This window comes from Terrapene carolina, unplaced genomic scaffold (assembly GCF_002925995.2).
Source record: "Terrapene carolina triunguis isolate 2854851 unplaced genomic scaffold, T_m_triunguis-2.0 Scaffold23, whole genome shotgun sequence".
Taxonomy (NCBI): Eukaryota; Metazoa; Chordata; order Testudines; family Emydidae; genus Terrapene; species Terrapene triunguis.
The window spans coordinates 12,801,249-12,822,097 of record NW_020664374.1 but is presented as its reverse complement, the minus strand read 5'-3'; the positions used below and the strand labels follow the sequence as shown (position 1 = coordinate 12,822,097).

Below are 20,849 nucleotides of genomic sequence, written 5' to 3'. Positions count from 1 at the left end.
CCCCTGCCCGCATGGCAGGACCAAATACTGTCTAGACTGTCTTTATGTTTATTATGAAAAGATAGTATCTCACTTTTGTTACATGTAAATGCTTACCCTAGGATTACTCTTTTCCCCATATTTCATTATGAAAAAGATCATTTAAACAATATCTTTTTTTTTAAATCATTCTAGCCTTTTTAAATGTTTCTTTATTGTGTATAAGTTTATTTCATCCAACCACTGACTCTGGCAGGCTCTTACAGTACTGCTTAGATACTTATGAATATTTTTTTCTATATATAAGGTATTTGTTCTTCAGATTTTTTTCTTAGCCGTAGAATGTTACCTGCCAACAATTTCCATTCTGATAGCATATCTTAGGCTGGATTTTTGTTTTTTATTGGATATGTTTTTTTGAATGCATCTTGCTACGTAGGGCTGAATCAGTACCACAAGCAAAGGGCAACATATTGTTTGTGCTTATTCCTTCTTGTTTTTACTTACTTACTGGTGTTCTGTAATACTTATAATAACTTTAACTACACATTTTTACCTGTTTCTGTGCTGATTCTGTGGATTTTAATTTCTTATTTTTTCCCCTTTGGGCTGTTTCAAACTTGTCTCACTTAACACCCCCACCTCCCCCTTCAAATACTCTATCTTGAAGTTTAATATCAGAAGCCTATATGTTCCACTCCTGCAAAAAATAACATACAGGGGAACAAATGTGTGGGGAAAATCTCCTGTTCTACATGAGCCACAGAGTCCCTATTTTCCCTTCTTTCTTCAGAGGCTGCTGGATTGATGGAGGTGGCAGATAGGGAGGCAATAATGTAGAAAAAGGGAGCAAAGGGCCAGGAGACCATAAGGATCCTGGTCCCCAGCTGTCGAGTGTGTTCAGCTGAACAGAAGGGTTCCCCCCTGCACTGCTCTGCAGCTCCCTCCTAGCCTACAAGAACAATAGCCGCTGCCCTGAGCTGTGCTCTGTGACTCTATGGAAGGGAACCACAAAGCATTCACTGGGACTAGTGCTGCCCCTTTAGAAAGCCGCTTTGCTGCTGTTACATGCGGACTGGCTGCAAGTTTGAGGCGTGAAAGGGCTGTCTATGTATATTTAGCAGTAGGGTGACCAGACAGCAAATGTGAAAAATTGGGACAGGGGGTAGGGGGTAATAGGAGCCTATATAAGAAAAAGACCCCAAAATCGGGACTGTCCCTATAAAATCGGGACATCTGGTCACCCTATTTAGCAGAGTGGGTGATGTGGCCAAAGGAGGAGTTGGGCCACCATCGGGCTTAACCACTTTCCAACTCTGCAGGTCCTCACCATAGTTTCCCTTGTGGATTTGCTCTCCTCTCCACTGTACATGCAGCATATGAGCCACAGTGACTAAAATGTGCCTCTTGGTATTGTTCCCCTCTGTGAGGATGTGATTACACTGTGATGACTATTAATGAGCCAATCCCCCAAATAATGGTCTCTGTGTTACTTGAGTGCAGGTCACAGCTAACCTCCCTTCTTTTATGCTTCACAATGAGCAGAGTGTTATCCCCATCTCTTGCATGATGTTTTTTTAACAAGCCTTTCTACCATTTATTTTATAAAGAGAATGTCTCCCAGTACAGGGCAACTGATTCAAAACAAACACTCAGCTCTATGGACGTGGGCCATACTCACACAAAAACGGGTCATGAGCACTCACTCATTCACGGTTACTTGTCCCAAGTTCTCCTGCGACTAGTGACCCAGCCTAAGAGATTGGGCTAGTAGCGCCATTCTTCAGGTCTAGGAAGGGGGCACAGTTAGGGCAAGGAAGGAAATAACACAAGTAGAGCAATGTGTCTAGGTTTCCAGAACACCCGTTATGGGCTAGATTATGGCTGGCCTTTATGTTGGTGCAAAGAGCCTTCCCTTCCCTGGAGCATCCCCTGTGCAGGGCCTGCCGCAGTTGTAGATCCTGCGCTTTGAGGGGCCCAAGAACAGTTACCTCTGTGTTTCCCCAGGGATGAATAGTGCCTGAAAAGGCGCAGTGAATGGAAGGGAGAAGGTGGAGCCTTGCTCCCTGCCCTCAGGTACTTCTCCCTCTGCGCTAGCCCTTAGGGCAGGGCAGGCACACTGTGGGAAGCAGGCTTGGGAAGGATTGTTTTTCCAAGAGGTGCATCCTCTCCTTGATTTCTCCCAGATGGTGCATCCCTGCACTATCCTCAACAAATCGTGGTGCCCTAGAGGTACAGTCTATCTAGCTTCATCTATCAAAGGGGCACAATAATACATATTTTACTGGGTATTGTGTGATTTAATCACTGATATTTCAGGATCAGATCTAGTTCTACTCACTTAACAGCAGATTATAGCTATATCTATATCTATCTATAAAGTATATAGCTTGATATATAGATATATACTTTTATTACTTCTGCATGAGTGAAAGTATCAGTAGCCAGATAAATCCCAGTGTTTTCTAAGGTCAGGCAGGAAAAGAAAACTGAATGCTCTTTAGTCAGATTTATATCAGTGTTTTGTCATTTTTGACAGCTACATCTATCATCATTTAATTAAATGGGAAAAGGCTCAAAAACTTAAGTACCTTTTTGTTTGTTTGTTTTATCTGCTTTGAGTGACTCATCACAGCAGGGTACAACAAATCTTGCCGGATGTGAAAAGCTAAACATTAGAGCAAGCACCCCACCCAAATATTGTAGTCATTGTTTTCTCTTCTCCACCTCCTTGTATTTATAGTCACTCTGGCCATCCCTCTTGTTGTCTGTGTGTGTCCCTAAGCATTTCCCAAACATTCTGTTGTGCTGCTGACAGTGAGTGCGCTCAGTTCGGGGGAGTAATAAAATGTCAGTGTTGATCTGAATGGGATGCCTGGCATGCTGACTGCTGAGATCCTGTTCCCTTACAAATTCACTTCTAATTTTGATGACAGGAGAAACAGAGCCATTCATCTGTCTCTAGACAGTGATATGGGTGTTAGTTTAAGCATCCCTTCTTTGACTGTGCACCCTTGCATTCCAGAGATAGATGCCTCCTTGAAAGGATTTCTCCTGCAAGATTTTATCAGTGAGCTGATTCTTCGCTCCCTCTCCCACAGCCTCCTCTTAAAAACATATAGTGAGGTATTTTCCTTGAACACTAACTAGAACCACATAATAAAATTCAGAAGGTACATGCATAGTGACATCATTGCGGGAGTTTAAGTCTCTGCAATACGGTACAGTATGATCGTTCTGTTTTATTTTAAATATTTTGTGCTTTCAAAAAACACTAGAGATGGACCATGAAACTTTTAAACTTGATTTGTTCAGCAACTGAGAATTATCCGATTTGCCTGTGTTTCTGTGTGGAATGTAAACATTTAGGGCCCAGTTCAGCCTCCTGAACCTCAAGGAGGCTGTACCTGGTGGATTTTTTTGACCAAGGGCATTGCTGGTTATTTCTAGAGAAAAAGCACTTCTGTGAATAAATATTTGATTTGTCTTTGCAGCCAGAAATTCTGGAAACATTCTTCTTCTTCCCATGCTTATTTTCCACCCATTTTCTGTGAATTTAAAAGTATTTCTTACTGTTTACACTTAGGCTGCTTCAGTAATAATTCACTCTAATGTTGTCAGTATGGCTTGGCTTATTCTAAGGAGAGAAGAGTTCCATAATAAATACAAAAAGTATCTTTTTCATTATAGTATTTTTGTTTCAGGCTTTGTCAGTGCCCTATTGTGTTTTGTTTTATTAAATTTCTAAAACATGCCTCTTGTGATCTCTAAGCATCTGAGCAATTTTAAAAAACACATTATGTCACTTCTGTACTAATGTCAACTAAGAACTTAAGGGACTCTTCATTTAAAAAAATCAAAATCCTTCACACAGAAAAAGGCTCACTAAATCAAAGCATGGTGGAAGGCTGTATGATCTTAGACCAGCTAGCAAAGTTCCAGTTGCAGATCCCTCACTGAGAACACCTTGGGTGAAATCTTCACTTCACTCCATTGAAGTCAGTGGAAGTTTTGCCACTGACTTCAGTGAAGCCAGAGTTTCACCCTGCCTCCAGTCTTCAGACTCTTGAATTTAATTCTTCTTCAAGTGATCGTATATGCCCATTCCACTGTAGGTGTGTGCGCACCTCATGCACAGTTGTCAGAGATTTTTCCCTCAGCAGTATCCATCGGGCAGCATAAATGCCCTCTGGGCCCTGGCACCATGACACATATGTAAAGGGCCGCGCTGACCCCAAACTCCCTTGGTTCCTTCCTACCACCAGTGACAGTTGTTGGAGCTCTCTGATCTTTGTATCTCCAAGTCTTCCCTCTTATAGTGTATAGAGTACCTGTAGAGTTAGTTTTTGATCTCGTGTAGTGTGTACATATTTAGATATAAGAATAAGTTTAGGATCTTAATTTTCTAGAGTGGTTTCCTAGTTGGATAACCGGGCTTGGTTCTGGACTAATACCTCATTCTCCTGGCTTCAAAGACTGTCACTCATGTAATAAGTCTATGCCAGTGAGCTGCCCACACCCCAGCTTCCTTAAGTGTCTGGCAGAGGTGCATGTGAGTGACATGTCTGACATTTGTAGAGGGTTCAAAGTCCAATTGAAAAAGAACAGGGCTGCCAGACTCAAGTACCAGCTTAAGGAGTCTACGCTTTGCCCGCTGTTGGAACCTTCCCACTCGGAAAGGGAACCGAGCAAGTATGAGTTGGCTAAGAGTGCTCTCCCTCTTCTAACTGAGCCTAGAGGCAGATCCTCATCGCCAGTACCTAAGAAGAGACAACAGAAGTCTCCCAAAGTCTTGGTACTAGGGCCTTTGAAGTCTACAGTGAAGGCAACGAGCGGAGGCAAGGACTTGGAGGTGTGTTCAAAGAGGAGGCATTCCCAGACATAGTCTGTAACTCAGGAGGGATTACTGACTCTGGAGCCTGAGAAAGATCTCCTGAGCCCAATCCCTGAAGTACCAATACATTTTTTAGTATCGCAGACTCAAGAGCCCTTTCTGGTGTCCTCTACACCCAAGGCTTTCAAGGCAGTCAGATTGTTGCTTAACCTGATGGGGCCGGCTTCCCCTGCTGTTTAAGAATCTTGCTCAGTACCAAGATTGTAAGTGCACCCTCCCATGGTCGTGGCTTCAGCCCCAGAGCACCATTTGGTACCAGTGGCTTTTACAGTTGTGTCTCCTCTCTATAGGGTGCCATCTAGAGGGAAGCCAGTGATGATCTTGCCGGTCCCCCCATCTCCAGACTCTCTGCTGGTCTCCCTGGTACCAATGGGGTCAGCTCCTCTTTAGTCTGAGGGAGTGGACTCCTCATCAGACTCAGAGGTCAGATCATATGTGTCTTGACCTAAGCATGCCAGCAGCCCCAGTGGGGAGCCTGCCCACTGTGGTATCAGCCACAGCCTCATCACTCTAAGGACCAATGGCCTGCACTTAGCTGGGTCCTGCCTCCATATCAGTGGCCCTCTTGAGTCTTCTTTCCACATTCTAAAGCCTTTCCACTCCCTTCCCACCCTTCTATATCACCTAGGTGCCAGGAGCATCTGTAGCAAGGTCACTGCCTGCCCTTCCCCCATACCGGGGCCGTGCAGGGGGGACAGAGTGCTCAGGGACTCTCCTATGGAGGAATTGGAGAAGGGAGCTCCTCAACAAGCCTTAGCCTGTTCTTCTTCATCTCCTGATGAGAAGATAGTGACTGAGTCTACTAGTCCTGCTCTTGATAATTCCAGAGCTCATCAAGACTTGTTGATGAGGGTGGCTGTAGCTGGGGATGTTCAATCAGAAGAAGTACAGGAAAGATCACACAGGCTCGTGGACATTTTAGCTTGTTCAGGACATTCTAGGGTAGCTCTCCCTATTAATGGGGCTATCCTGGACTTTGTCAGGTTTTTATGGTAAACTCCATCTTCCCTACCTCCCAGTGCTAAAAGCATGGAGAGAATATACTATGTCCCTTCAGAGGGATTTGAGCGCTTCTATAACCACCCTTCTCCAGACTCCCTGGTAGATGCTGCTGCCAATGAAAAAAGAGACAGGAATATCAGACCTCTACCTTGAAAGGGAAAGAAACACAAAAGCTAGATCTGTTTGGCAGGAAGCTTTATTCCTTACAGCTTAGGATCGTGAACCAGCAGGCTCTGCTGGGTCAATATGATTTCAGCCTTTGGGATAAATCTTGAAATTCAAAGACAAGCTTCTTGGTGAGACAAATCAGGAGTTCATTGCGATGGTGGAGGAGGGCAAATTAGTTGCCAAAACAACCTTGCTAGTGAGCCTGGTCGTGGACTGTGTGGTTCAAGTTATAGCTTCCGCCATCACTATGTGATCTTCATCTTGGCTGCAGTCGACAGATATTTCCCTGGAGGTGTAACAAACCATTCAAGACATCCCATTTGAAGGCCCCTTACTCTTTACCGATAAGACAAATTAGAGACTTCATAACCTTAGGTTTCAGAGTAGCAGCCGTGTTAGTCTGTATCCGCAAAAAGAACAGGAGTCTCTAAGGTGCCACAAGTTTTGTTAGTCTCTAAGGTGCCACAAGTACTCCTGTTCTTTTTTCATAACCTTAAGGATTCAAGGGTGACTCTTGTGTCTCTGGGGATTTCTACACTGGCAACATAAAGAAAACATATGCATCCGAAGAAGTGGGCTGTAGCCCACGAAAGCTTATGCGCTAATAAATTTGTTAGTCTCTAAGGTGCCACAAGTACTCCTGTTCTTTTTGCGGATACAGACTAACACGGCTGCTACTCTGAATTCCTCCCACAGCAGTCACAACTATTTAAGTGCTTCTCACTGCATACCCAAGACCTGTCCAAAAGGAGGAGCAGAAGTTACAAGAGGCACCTCCACCTCCGCACTCTTCTGCAACTGCCAGTTCAGGCAAACTGGTCCTCTAAACAATCATTTTGACCTGTTGGTTGACAGCAGTCAACCACTTACCAGACTACCATCTTTCTTCACTTCAATTTTTGCCAACCACCGATACCATTTCCTAAGTGTGTGGACCTGTATCACCACAGATCAGGGGGTCTTAAGCATGGTGAAACTGGGATACACCCTTCAATTTATTTCTATCCCCCCCTTCCCACTTCTCTTCCCTGTCCCTATTCAGGGGCCACTCTCACGAGAGTGTGCTACTTAGGAGATCCAGTCTCTTCTCCTTGTGGGGGCCATACAGGAAGTTCCCATGTCAGTCAGAGGGAAAGGATTTTATTCCTGTTACTTCCTAATCCTGAAGGCAGAGGGGGATCACAGGCCTATTTTAGTTCTAAGGCAGCTAAGCAAGTTCCTAAAGAAAACAAAATTCCAGATTGCTACTCTAGCATTATCCCTTCCCTAGGTCCCAGCAACTGCTTTGCTGCTCTCAACTTAAAGGATCTTTATTTTCACCTGGCGATTCACCAGAGCCACTGAAAAATTCTCAGTTTCATGGTCAATGGATCCCACTATCAGATCACAGTACTGCCTTTCAACCTGTCAGCAGCCCTCTCATATTCACAAAATGCATGGCTGTAGTAGCGGCTTTCTTGCAAAGGTCAGGAATCCATGTGTTTCCCTACCTGGATGACTGGCTAGTGAGAGACTGGTCCAGGTCTCAGGAACTCTCCAATATAGCCACTATTCAGTCCACTTTCAACATGCTGGGGCTCCTAATCAATACAGAGAAATCTATTCTGACACTTGTTCAAAGAACAGAATTAATTGAGGGCAGTCATGGACTCTACAGAGACCAGGGCTTTCTTGCCGGAGCAGAGGTTCCAAACAATGTGGGTCATTGCTCAAGATGTAAAGACACACCCTGTCACTTTTGTTTTGGAATTGCCTCAAACATCTATGGCACATGGCGGCATGCACTTATGTGGTGCAGCATGCCAGGCTACACCTCAGAGAATTACAGGTGGCTCAGCTCAGTGTGCTCACAGGCCGATTGTTACATGGATATGGTGGTTCAAACAACTGCTCAGGTCTTGTCCTCCCTGGACTGGTGTCCTCAAAGAACCTGCAAATGTTTTGTGAGGGAGTTCTTTTTGCCCCACCACAACAGTCACCCACCTTAGTCCCAGATGTATTGGATCTAGGTTGAGGAGCTCACTTAGGTCCACTTCACACTTAGGGCCTTTGGTCTTCAGGATCTAAGTCTCCAAATAAATAGCAGGGAGCTTTAGGCCATCTGTTTAGCTTGTGTGGTGGTCCTCCTATCAAGGGATGGAATTCATTGGTATGCACAGACAGCACAGCAGCCATGTTCTCTGTAAACAAACAAGGGGCCGGAGGTGGGGCATTAGTTAAAGTTATACCAAGAGGCAATCCTCCTTTGAAATTCCTGCATTGCCAGTTCTATCAACCTGACAGTTGCTTACCTTCCAGGAGTTGAAAACACTCTGGCAAATCTCCTGAGCAGGTTGTTGCAGGTCACCCCAAGTGGTCTCTTCAACCAGATGTGACCAAGTCCATTTTAAAGCTGTGGGGAACTCCCCAGGTAGACCTATTTGCAACAAAAGAAAAAAAAAAGTCATCTATTTTATTCCTGAGCAGGTCACAGTCCAGTTTCACTGACAGATACCTTCCTGCTATCCTGGTCAAAAGGTCTGCTGTATGCTTTCTTGCAAGTTCTGCTCCTGCTCAAAGTTTTGCCCAAGGTCAAGCAAGATTCTGCTTTCCTTATTCTGATAGTCCCTGCATGAATCTGTCAATGTTTGTTTTCGACTCTGCTAGCACTATTGGTCAGACCTCTGCTGTCGCTCTTCAGAGATGTGGATGTGATCTCCCAAGACCAGGGCCGCTTCCTTCATCCTAACCTTAAGGCCCTCCATCTGACAGTGTGGATGCTTCAAGGCTGACAACCTCAGAATGAGTTTGCTCTAGAGTCTCAGGGGGTGCAGGAAGTTCTGCTAAATAGCAGGAAGCCTTAACTTGGTCTACTTACCTTGCTAAATGGAAGAGCTTCTCCATTTGGTCCATACAAAGAGGGCCCTCCCAGCTATGGCTCTGATTTACCATGTCTTGGACTCTGTTTCTGAAACAACAAGGGTTAGCTCTTAGTTCCCTCAGAGTCCATTTGCAGCTATCTCAGCTTTCCACCCTCCCATAGATAACCAGTCAGTTTTTTCAAATCCTGTGTCCATCAGATTTCTAAACAGAGTCTCTGTCTCCTTAGATATGATAATACAATAATGCTTTAATTCAAGATTCAGGGAGTACGCTTTTTTTCCCCAATCCCTTGTTAATCTCAGTGAAAATGCTAAGACTTACAAAGGAGTTCTACAAAATACAGCTGGGCATTTGGTCCCAATAGGAAGTCTGGTAGAAGCAGGGTATTTCTAAAAAGTGTGACAGAAAATGCATTTATAGGAATTTCTGCTTGTCCTTTGTTTTTAAAGCTGGAATAGCTTCCTCTGCATCCCTGTTTGTGTTGTCTGTGTGCCAAATTCAGCTCTGATATATGTGGGTTCAAAGCCAATGACTTTAGTGGAGTTGCACCCATTTTCACCAGGGATGAATTGGTCTCAAAGACTTAATAAACATTTTACTCTCCGTTTAGTTGCACAGCGGTGGTATTTTACGTAACTTAAGAAACTGGACTGAACCAATAGCTCTAACAGACAAATGAACTGACTCCATTAATCTCACATGGCTCATAGCTCTAAAGCTTAATAATGACACGTTAAATGACAATGTTATTAACCAATTCACTGCTGATAATTTAGCCGAAACATCATAGGCACTTTTGAAAATTTCATGCTAAGGGCCTGGTCTATGCCATTTTTCTACCAGTATGACTATGTTGGTTCGGGGGATGATATTTTCCCCTCACACACTGCAAAGGCAGTTATGTTGGTATAAAGGTGCCTTATACTAGTATCGCGTATTCCTCTTTCCATATAGAAATAGCTACAGCAACATAAAGTACCATTATACTAGTATAACTGCGCCCACATCATGGGGGTCAGACTGCTTTATCTATACCAGCATAGTTAAGTCTAGACAACTTTTGTGTATAGACTAGGCTGAAATGATTTTTCCAAGGTCACCTAGGCAGCATGTGACAGAGCTGGGAACAGAATCCAGATTCCCAGCAAGCCTATTATAGTGCCTTAACCACAGACTAGGCTTCCTCTTCACTGTGCTGCTAGTATACAGTTATCTGGGAGTTATTACTGAGAGGGAGCTGTTACCTTAATGAGATTGTTATATCGTTGAAAATTGTCAAAGACATCAAGAGTCTTGGGATGATCGCTATTTTTACAGGTTGGCATAAAGTGAAACAAATTTAACAAATAAATAATTCTATTCTTGTTGCAGAATTCGTACCGCAGGCTTTTGGAATGCCCTTGTCCCAAGTAATTGCTAATGACCGGGCCTACAAACTCAAGCAGGATTCTCAGAGAGAAGAGCAGAAAGATGTGTCAGACTTTGTAGCCTCTCTCTTACCATTTGGAACTAAAAGACAGAACAAAGAACTCTCAAGCAGTAACTCATCTCTTAGCTCGACCTCGGAAACACCAAATGAATCCACTTCCCCTAATACACCAGAGCCAGCACCACGTGCCAGGAGAAGGGTAAGTTTACCCATAACAGCTGAATGCACACTGGGGAACCTGCTGGGGCCTCAGGCTCTGGTCAGCACCAAAAATTAAACTTGTGCCTGATGGTATCTGACCACAGTTAAATAAAGCTGGTTGTGGTTCGAACCATCCCTGTTTAATGGAGGAAGTTGTAATCTTAATAGTCAGCCTTCTTTCCCAACTGGGAACAAGATAGGAGAGAACAAGATGGACACTGCATGATTATTACAACACCATAAGGGATATGAGGCTTTCAGTTTTCCTCCACTTTGGTTCGAATTGGCCTGTCCAGTTCTGCAAGCTCTGACCTTGTGTATTTTTTTCAACTGGTGATGGTAGATGGACTACACATATGTGACTGATGTTCATAGGTATTCATATTCTAATTTAGAGTCCAAAAAAACAGAAATTAATTAATCTAATTATTAGCATCCACTAGTAAAAATAATTATGGCCTGATTTAGATGTCACGTACCTCAGAGTAAATCAGGAGCAATTCTATTAAAGTTAGTGAAAATAACAGTAGGATAAACCATGTGTGAGATCCAAATCAGGGCCTTGGTGGCAAATCAGGCCCGTGCCTCAGCTGGTGGAGGGCTCCCTTGGCAGCAGAACCAGTGTGGTTCTGTGGCATGAGGTGGGGGCAGGAGTCTAGGGTCAGCACAGGTGTCTGCAATCACCATGCTATGCAGAAGATGATGTTTGCAAAGGAAGATTCCTCCCTCTACTGCTCACATCTGTGTAATGCCCAGCCCAGCTCCTCGGGCCCTGTGCTAGTCAGAGAATTTGAGCACTGGGACCTGACCCAACTAGTGCTGATGTCAGTGGGAGTCAGATCTAGTCATTAATGCCTAAATTGAAATAGAATGTTGCTCCTGCATATGATATGGATATCTGATAAGCCTCTTATTTGCGGGGTTTCATCCCTCGGGCTTTATAGCTTGATGCCGTGCTCTGAACTGATGCAACATTGCAGTAAAGTAAATAATGTCACAATTTGAGCTCTTTACAAAAAAACCCAGAAGGTACTGTAACAAGCTGTCATAAATGCTACTCACGTTGCCTTTTTATGTGGAAAAATGGGGAGAAAAATTAAACCCTGCTAACTAATCTAAGTGTTGGGGATACCAGAGGAGCTAAGGAAAAAAGAAACGTCCCCACGGAATCCTCAGCGGCCTTCACTCTTCTCCACCTCCCCCACATCAAAGCTTTTTAGGGGAAGTACTGTGTGGGATTCTGTAAAGTATAGGGTTAACAAAATAAAAATGGATTTTATGCAGTATTCGATACAGTGTATACCAAATTACAACAAGCAATAAATTAGATTCCAGTAGTACAAAACAATTACAGTAAATGGGACAGTAATCCAGTAGTATGTTATATTCAGCCATAGATATTGGAATCTGTGTTAGCGAGAGAGAGAATTATTGATCAGAAGATGGGAGCCATTCCCTACTCCTTTTCAAAAAGTGCTGTGAGATATTTAATTTTCACTTGGACAACCATCAGGCATGAGCAGAAGAAACCTAAGTTTAATTTTTCGTCTAAAAGATGTCTCTCTCCCCCCACCCCCCGTGCTAAGTTCCTAGCATTCTGTGTTTTTGACACCTTGTTGGCATGAACAAGAGAGATGGCAGCCAGTACTTCAGCTTGCAGTGTGTTGTGGCTGAATTTTCAATACACAGTCATGGCGATGTAATGTCATATGGTTCACCTCAGAGATAAATAAAAGTGTAGCCGAAGGCTAGCAGTTGAAGTAGAAGCAGCCCTAATTTTCTAATTAGAATGTGTTTAAATTATTAACTATAACAACCTCACACTTTCTCTTCTGTCTTTAACTTCTACACTTTATTAAGTCAGTCTAGTCCATTCCCCAGCCGTTATTGGAGTGTTCCTTACAGAATAGGTTTCAGAGTGGTAGCCATGTTAGTCTGTATCAGCAAAAACAACGAGGAGTCCTTGTGCCACCTTAGAGACTAAAAATGTATTTGGGCATAAGCTAGGTTGCATCTGATGAAGTGGGTTTTAGCCCATGAAAGCTTATGCCCAAATAAATTTGTTAGTCTCTAAGGTGCCACAAGGACTCCTCGTTGTCCTTACAGGATATTCTCCAGTGCTTTTTCTAACCTACTTTTAAATGTTGCAACTGTTGCGGCTACCACCTCTTCCTGTGGGAGACTATTCCACAGTCAGGCCTTTCGCTATCGGATAGTTTTTCCTAATGTTCAGTCTAGATATCCCCTCTCAGTTTTATCTCATTACCTCTACCTCTACCATAAATAATTCCTTTCCCTTTGTTGTTAACAGTCTACAGATATTTGAAGTTGGCTATTGTGTCCTCTCTGTCACTGCTTAGTGAAAATGAAAAAGATACTATCAAGAAACCTATGAAGTATTTGGGGAGGTTTTTTTGTGTGAACTTGCTGAGATTGTACTCTTGTTACCATATTTCAGATTGTGTTCTAAAGACACTGCATTATGTTGTCTCTTCTTCATTCAATCTCCTTTAAAATGGGATGGATTGATTTATATATTGGATTTTAGCCAAGTCCTGTATTCGTTTCCAAATATCTATTTATATTGCAGACATATTTTAAATATTGTTAAGTGGTTTTGCTTTCTTGAGATTTGGTAGTAGCCTACCACTCCCCTTCTCCGGTCATTCCTAGAAACACATATTGTATTTTACTTCTCGCAGGAGACTCCCGGGGCCTTCAGAAAAGTATGGTATAGTTTTCATACTGCACCCCCAACTTCATATTTTGAAATACATGCTCCAATGCACAAGTAAACTTGCAGGGGTGTTCTTGTCCTGTTACTCCCACACTCTTTCTCCTGGAAGATATTTTACCAGCATCACAGATGAAAAGAGAAAGCATTGGAAACTGTTCCGTTCCATAATACCGACTCTGGGTACTCTGCCTCTTACATTTTACCTACTGGGCAATGTATTCTGGGAGTATCAAAGTTTCTTTTCCCATTAAATATATCAAAGTAAATGGTCAAATGTGTATTGAAGGTAAAAGCAGCAGTGCAATCCTGTCAATACCACCTGCTAATGTGCTTCAACCCTGACCTGGAGGGAGTATTGCAAGGAATGAGCAGGTGATTAATTTTACAGTCAATCCTTGGCCTCTCAGCTCAGGCTCCGTGCCAGTTGTGGTGGCGATGGGGCATGGACATTAGTCAGGACTCTAACTGAGACCACCTTTGTTGCTTTTTCTTCGTAGGAACTTTGTGATGGAATCCTACAGATGTCTATGGACCAAAAGGGCTATTGTCATTAGGTGGTGCAACTCCATTGCCTTCAACAGATTTTCATCTGCTTATGCCAGGGATGATTCTGGCCCTATGTTAATATATTGTCTATGCCAAAATGCACTGTTAAATAGTGTGAGCACAGTCCCATCTCTTTTATTAACCAAGTTGTGTAAGGGGAATAAACTTTCTCCTGAGATGGCAGTGTCAAGTGGTATTTCTGGATCTGCAGTAGTGACTGTAAAAAGAACAGGAGTACTTGTGGCACCAAGTACTCCTGTTCTTTTTGTGGATACAGACTAACACGGCTGCTACTCTGAAAGTAGTGACTGTGGGTGGGGTTTTTCAATAGCTCTCAGCATTAACTGAAATATGCGCCCATTGCTGTCCATGGGAATTCCTTTATGCCCTTCAATAGGAGCAGAGTTAAGCCAAATTGGAATGTTTTGAAAATCTCATCCTACATTGTTTAAAAGAAGCTCTCCACTGTAAGCCCAATTTTGACACCTCCCGGGTCCAAAATCCTCAAAAAAAGTAATTTCTACATGCAGTTTTACGTATGTGGTCAGTAGCCAATGAACCTTGTGTGTGTGTGTGCACGCGCGTGCGCGCTTTGGGAGGAATTGAGGGGAGTCAGACAAAGCATTTTGAGAGAATGAAACTGAAAATTGAGGTGAAGTTGACTTTGTGAAAGGTCTTGTCATTATTTTTGTAAAACTGAATCTCAAAAAAGAATTGGTCTAGCAACTTCGAGCTTGTTTTATTCATAAGTCTTCCATGAGATCCGGGAAACAGGACTGTTTCTGATAAGGTCATATGCTTATTTTAGATGTTATAACTGAAAGATTTTAATTTTCAGTCAGATCCCAGTGGACTTTATAAGTTTGCCCAAGGGCTAGAAGTATTTATAAAGTTCAGTCGTGGGCTGATAGAGAATTGTACCAGCAGAATTAGTAACTTCTGTCATCTGAACTGCTGAGGTTCTATGGGCTTACATATTCCACCAACGCAGGTTGTGGAATTTGTATACTCTGTCAGCAGAACATCTTGCATTTAAAGAGGTTACCAGGGTTTCCAGCAGAGTATTGGATTTGAATTCTACAGTGGCTTATGTTCCATAGAACAACATGTACTGAATTCCTTCACATCACATCTTTAGTTATAAATTTACAGTAGATGTTTTTATATCAAGGTTTTTAAAATAATCTATAAATAAAAAAGGAAATTACTATGCCAACCTTCATTAAGAAACAGTTTAGATTGCAAATAAGTGTCAATGGAATTAAAACACTTACTAAAAAAAAATCTTTTTAATTTAATTGTGATCTACAAGCTTAACTGTATCCCCAAAAGATTTTTGCCTAGGAATTTAAACAGGATGAGTCTATCGAATGTAATAATGTCATAGGAATATTAGAGAGGCAAAGTGGGTGAGGTAATATCTTTTGTTGAACCAACACTGAGTAAAAGATATTACCTCACCCACCTTGTCTCTCTAATGTCCTGGGACCAACGTGGCTCCAGCAACACTGCATAGGGATATTAATCATTTTTGTATTTGAGAATAGCTGACCTTCATTTTTAGGTGTCAAATTTTGGAAGTGTTTTACCTCTTAAGCCTTTTTCAGTGCATGGGAGGTTGTGCCTTCCTCTAGCTCAAAAATGTATGTATTTAAAGATTTTATTAAAATGTTAAATGTTTTAAAAATATTTAGAATAGAAAAGACAGAATTGTCATAAAAAAAGAGCTCCATGTAGAGCCTATCCCTGGTCCTTCACAACTCAAAAGTAAAAATACATTGCTGGATCATGCAGAGTTATCTGAAGTACTGTAGATGTGTCTATGCATATAAAGTGTGTGTGTATAATATACTTTGCATTCCTTTTCACTGGGGTTATTACACAAGATGCAGAAAAAATAGTGATATGGGCCCAATAAAAAAGTGTGAATATACACATACATGCATATGTATATGTTTATATAGATAATGTACATACACACATATTAGGCCTGATTTACAACTGTCCTGCACTTTATCAATTACACTAGTAAAAATGAGCACAAAGTAGGTGTAAAACATTTGGTACTGTTTTATACCCTCTGCACTAGTATAGATGATTACACAAAGTGCAGAGTAACAGTGAATTGGGCTTCTTTTATATAGTGGGCCTGATTCTCCACTCCAGAACACTGATTTTATACTGGTATAAGTCCACTGGTGTAAAACAGTGTCATGAAGTGGAGAATCAGGGGCACTTTGTATGTGTTATTTAATATATAAGACTTCATTATATATGCTCTTGTGGGAAGGGAGCTGTTTAGCTGGTTCCATCCTTACTGATTGTACATATGTGTACTTTACAGGGCGCAATGTCTGTGGACTCTATTACAGATCTTGATGACAATCAGTCCCGACTGCTAGAAGCTCTACAACTCTCTTTGCCAGCTGAAGCTCAAAGCAAGAAAGAAAAGGCAAGGGATAAGAAACTAAGTCTGAACCCTATTTATAGACAGGTTCCCCGACTTGTAGATAGCTGCTGCCAGCATGTAGAAAAACATGGTAAGTGTATTTCATTTTGCTTTAGGTAGAAAGATACATTTTTTATTAGGATTCATGTATGTAGAACTAAACATTATATACTCAGAGAAGCATATATACACATGCTCTTATAATGTTTAGGGTGGTACACATATTTAACCCATTTATAGTATATTTTAACCCACTTCATGGTAATAACATTATTTACCGAGGCATTTGACCAACTATTATTATGATCTCAAATTCTTATTACTCAACAACAACCTGCTTATAAAGTGAGACCTGTTGACAAGTTCTTTGATTACTAATGTTCACTAGCTTGTGAGTGAATATCTCATGAATATTCATACAGCAGCAAAATATTATTAATTATTTGTATTCTGGAAACACATAAAGGCCCCCGCCCATTGTGCTTAGTCTAAGTGACCAGACTGACTAACAACTAAAAAGCAACCTGCCAAAAGTACAAATACAACTTCTTTTCATTTTCCCTTTTGATAAAAACCTCCTCCCCAGCCAGTCTCTGCTGTATCTACCTGTCAGGTCAAGTTCTTCACAGCTCTTGCTCAACCTAAATGTCCTCCTTCTCCCGCCTCCTCGGGAAAACACTCAGCCTTGTTTTCAGAGGCACACACAAAACCAGGGGGGAATTCTAAAATCCCAGACTGCCAGAAGTGTCCTAAGGCCTATCTCCTGTGCCCCCACCCAGTGTCCCAGCTCTGTTAGTTGTGGACACTTCTCCTGTCTCTCTCCTTCCTGTGATATCACTCCTGGGTGTGCTGCCCCTTGAAGCAAAATTGCCACCACAACATCCACCTCCCTGCCTGCCTGTTGATTTAGCACTGCCATTTCCTGAAAAGATGGCACAAAAGTGGCACTGAGCTACAGTTCGGCAGGTCAGGTAATCCAAAAGTTGTATTAAATTGAGAAACTCCTTGTCCCAAAGCACCTTAAGTTTCCTGACCTGGGTAAACACATGTTTAGAGAAATGCTTTTATTCTCTACTGTGGTACTAATGCACATAGCTCAGATTGCTTTTGTTTCAATGCAGCTTCTGACCGAGTTTTAAACAGTGAAACAGTCTACTGATATGCTATGCTTGCAGGTCTCCAGACAGTGGGAATATTCAGAGTTGGAAGCTCAAAAAAGAGAGTCAGACAGGTGAGCAGACATTTAGTTACATGAACTTGACTGTTTTTGATGATTCACCTATAGAATTTCCAGTAATGTGATTATTTTTTCCCCTTCAGAGCTGATGAAAATAGAGCTTTTTGTGGAAGTGACTTTATGGTATTTGGGTACTATCTATGGTAGCTCTGAGTAGGCTGTTTCCAGTCCCCTTCTCGTCAGGAAGGAGCAAAACAGTTCAAAGAAAACAAGAATTCTAACCTAAATCTTGAACCAAAGCTGATCTTTCCAAGTTCAAAAATGGTCAAATAAGAATTGCTCCCTCTGCCCAATTTTAACTGCCCACCTTCACCTTTGGTGAAATTGGTATCAGGGTCTCAGCAGGTTAGCAATCTCAGTATAGTCTGGATCATCTCACACATGAAGAAGCAGTGTAGAGCATGAGATTTGAGTAGACTTCAGTGACAAGGTTTAGGTTTGAAAGAAAAATTGACAAATACCTGGACTGAATGGAGGGGGAGTACTATTGGCTGATAGTTCTATGTAAGATTCCAGAAAGAGTTGACGATCACAAATTAAACCCAAATTACAAATCTCTTGCACAGAAGTTGCAGGATGTTAAATTATATAGGGAGCAATCAACCCCTTCGACCCCTAAATTCCTTCTCCTAAGCATCACCTCTCTTACCCCTATTAATTTCAATCAGTTCTCTCCCATCCAAGTCCCAGTCTCAGTTGAACATTGAGAAAGCAAAGATTCTGCACCATGGGGGGATCCAATGATAAAGACAGAGCTGGGAGTTAACTCTCATACTCTCTCCCAGCAGCCACACACACTAAAGGATGGGTGACAGAGGATAGCCTTGTAACATCTGTTAGTTATAAAATAATAGAATATTAGGGTTGGAAGAGACCTCTGGAGGTCATCTAGTCCAATCCCCTGCTCAAAGCAGGACCAACACCAACTAAATCATCCCAGCCAGGGCTTTGTCAAGCCGGGCCTTAAAAACCTCTAAGGATGGAGATTCCACCACCTCCCTAGGTAACCCATTCTAGTGCTTCACCACCCTCCTAGTGGAATAGTGTTTCCGAATATCCAACCTAGACCTCCACCACTGCAACTTGAGACCATTGCTCCTTGTTCTGTCATCTGCCACCACTGAGAACAGCCTAGCTCCATCCTCTTTGGAACCCCCCTTCAGGTAGTTGAAGGCTGCTATCAAATTCCCCCTCACTCTTCTCTTCTACAGACTAACTAGTTCCCTCAGCCTCTTCTCGTAAGTCATGTGCCCCAGCCCCCTAATCATTTTTGGTGCCCTCCACTGGACTTTTTTCAATTTGTCCACATCCCTTCTATAGTGGGTGGCCCAAAACTAAACACAATATTCCAGATGTGGCCTCACCAGTGCCAAATAGAGGGGAATAATCACTTCCCTCGATCTCCTGGCAATTCTCCTACTAATACAGCCCAATATGCCATTGGCCTTCTTGGCAACAAGGGTACACTGCTGACTCATATCCAGCTTCCCGTCCACTGTAATTCCCAGGTTCTTTTCTGAAGAACTGCTGTTTAGCCAGTCGGTCCCCAGCCTGTAGCGGTGCATGGGATTCTTCCTTCCTAAGCGCAGGACTCTGCACTTGTCCTTGTTGAACCTCATCAGATTTCTTTTGGCCCAATCCTCCAATTTGTCTAGGTCATTCTGGACCCTATCCCTAACCTCCATCATATCTACCTCTCCCCCCAGCTTGGTGTCATCTGAGAACTTGCTGAGGGTGCAGTTAACTGCATCATCCAGATCATTAATAAAGATGTTGAACAAAACCAGCCCCAGGACCGACCCCTGGGGTATTCTGCTTGATACTGGCTGCCAACTAGACATCGAGCCATTGATCACTACACGTTATACTAAGTTTGGAGGTAGAGCAGTTACAGGGAGGTATCAAAGTAAACAACATGGTACAAAAGAGCAAAAAGAAGGAGCGGGATGAGCCAAATCCTGAAAACCTGAGGTCCTGCATGTCACAGGGCTGGTCCTCTTGGAAGTGGGTAATCTAGCTCTGCTTTCTGCATTCTGGAAGGCAGGATTCAATATCCCTTATTGCTGTAGATTACTGTATGCCAGTTCTGACAATTGAGTGGGCTATGTACCAAGAAGTTAGACATTTTTATTCTACCAAGATAGCTTACAGATCACCCACTAAATTGGCAAAATCATGGAAAAATAAGTTACCATTTGAGCTACAGGCTTTAACTACAAAATATCTGTTGTTTAAGCAAAGGCAAGTTCAAACCTACAATCATATCATTCCCATGGAATGAACCAGAGGCTGGGCAGTCATTAACTAGGCAATGAGCTAACCTCCACTTTGAAAGTCATTTACTACCTGTTTTTCCTTTTACCAAGCTTTCAGAAACGTAGCAAGGCAAAACAGTTTGGTATTTTTGTATTAAATAAAACTAATTTATATAATTAAATCATGTATTTTATTAAACAACATGGAAATGTCTGGACCTTTTGCAGTAACAATAATAAACGCTGTCATTATGAACGTAGAGTGGGGGATATGTAAGGTCTGATTTCAATTAAAATTCTGTCCATTTTCTGTACCATAGAAGGCTTTGCAAAACACTTTTTTAGTTGTGCTTCTACAACTGTTCACAGGCTTTCCTGCATACAAGATGGACAAGGGTTTTCTGAAATGAGAGTTTTCTATTTCAGGTGAATTTATTTGCAAAGAACAAAGAAATGTTTGTGCCAATGGATTTGTTGAGCAGGGAAGGAAGCATTAGAGCAATTGCAAATATATAAACCGTTTTACTTGTAATCTCTTAAACCTCAATTGGAAGCCATTGTTTAATGCTTACCAGGTATGCTTCCTAAAGTCTGATGAAAACAATGTAATTAAAAGCAATGTGTCTGAGAGATCTCTTAATGAGAAATGGAAAGACGTTGCCTTTTTATACCTCTTGTATTATATCTCAAACTGAAATAATTCCATGGACAATGTATGTCTGATGTTCTATTAATTACAACATCCCTTTGGAGGCCATCCTGGTGACCTTTTGTGACCTATAAATCCATAAGCATTATATAAGAGGTAGGTGTTATTATTAGTAGTGGTAATGCTTTGCCTCACCATGTGGGGTCCATTTTGTTTAGAAAATATCATTTCAATTCAATATTTTGTTTTGAAAATGTTAATTCAAATAAACCAGAACAAGGTTGCTTTGGGGGTTTTTTTGGTTTGGCCATTAAACCGAAAAAATCAGTTATTTGCTCAGCTCTATTCATGATGCTCCATGGTAACTCTGCCACACAATCTGAGGATTGTCATTGGCTTGTGAATGGAATCCCTTGAAGTCGTCAGCTGGAAAAATGATAC

At 42.0% G+C, this 20,849-nt stretch overlaps 1 protein-coding gene across 4 annotated transcripts in view; it reads left to right on the top strand.

The window, feature by feature from the left end:
- LOC113406221 (rho GTPase-activating protein 6-like) overlaps positions 1-20,849 on the top strand; it is a 450,389-nt gene that overhangs the window by 396,219 nt on the left and 33,321 nt on the right. For all 4 annotated transcript variants that reach the window (XM_026649577.1, XM_026649580.1, XM_026649583.1 and 1 more), the window contains exons 4-6: positions 10,277-10,533; positions 16,163-16,358; positions 17,443-17,498. In XM_026649577.1, coding sequence (XP_026505362.1) covers positions 10,277-10,533; positions 16,163-16,358; positions 17,443-17,498 — 509 coding nt within the window. The remainder of the gene's footprint in view (positions 1-10,276; positions 10,534-16,162; positions 16,359-17,442; positions 17,499-20,849) is intronic.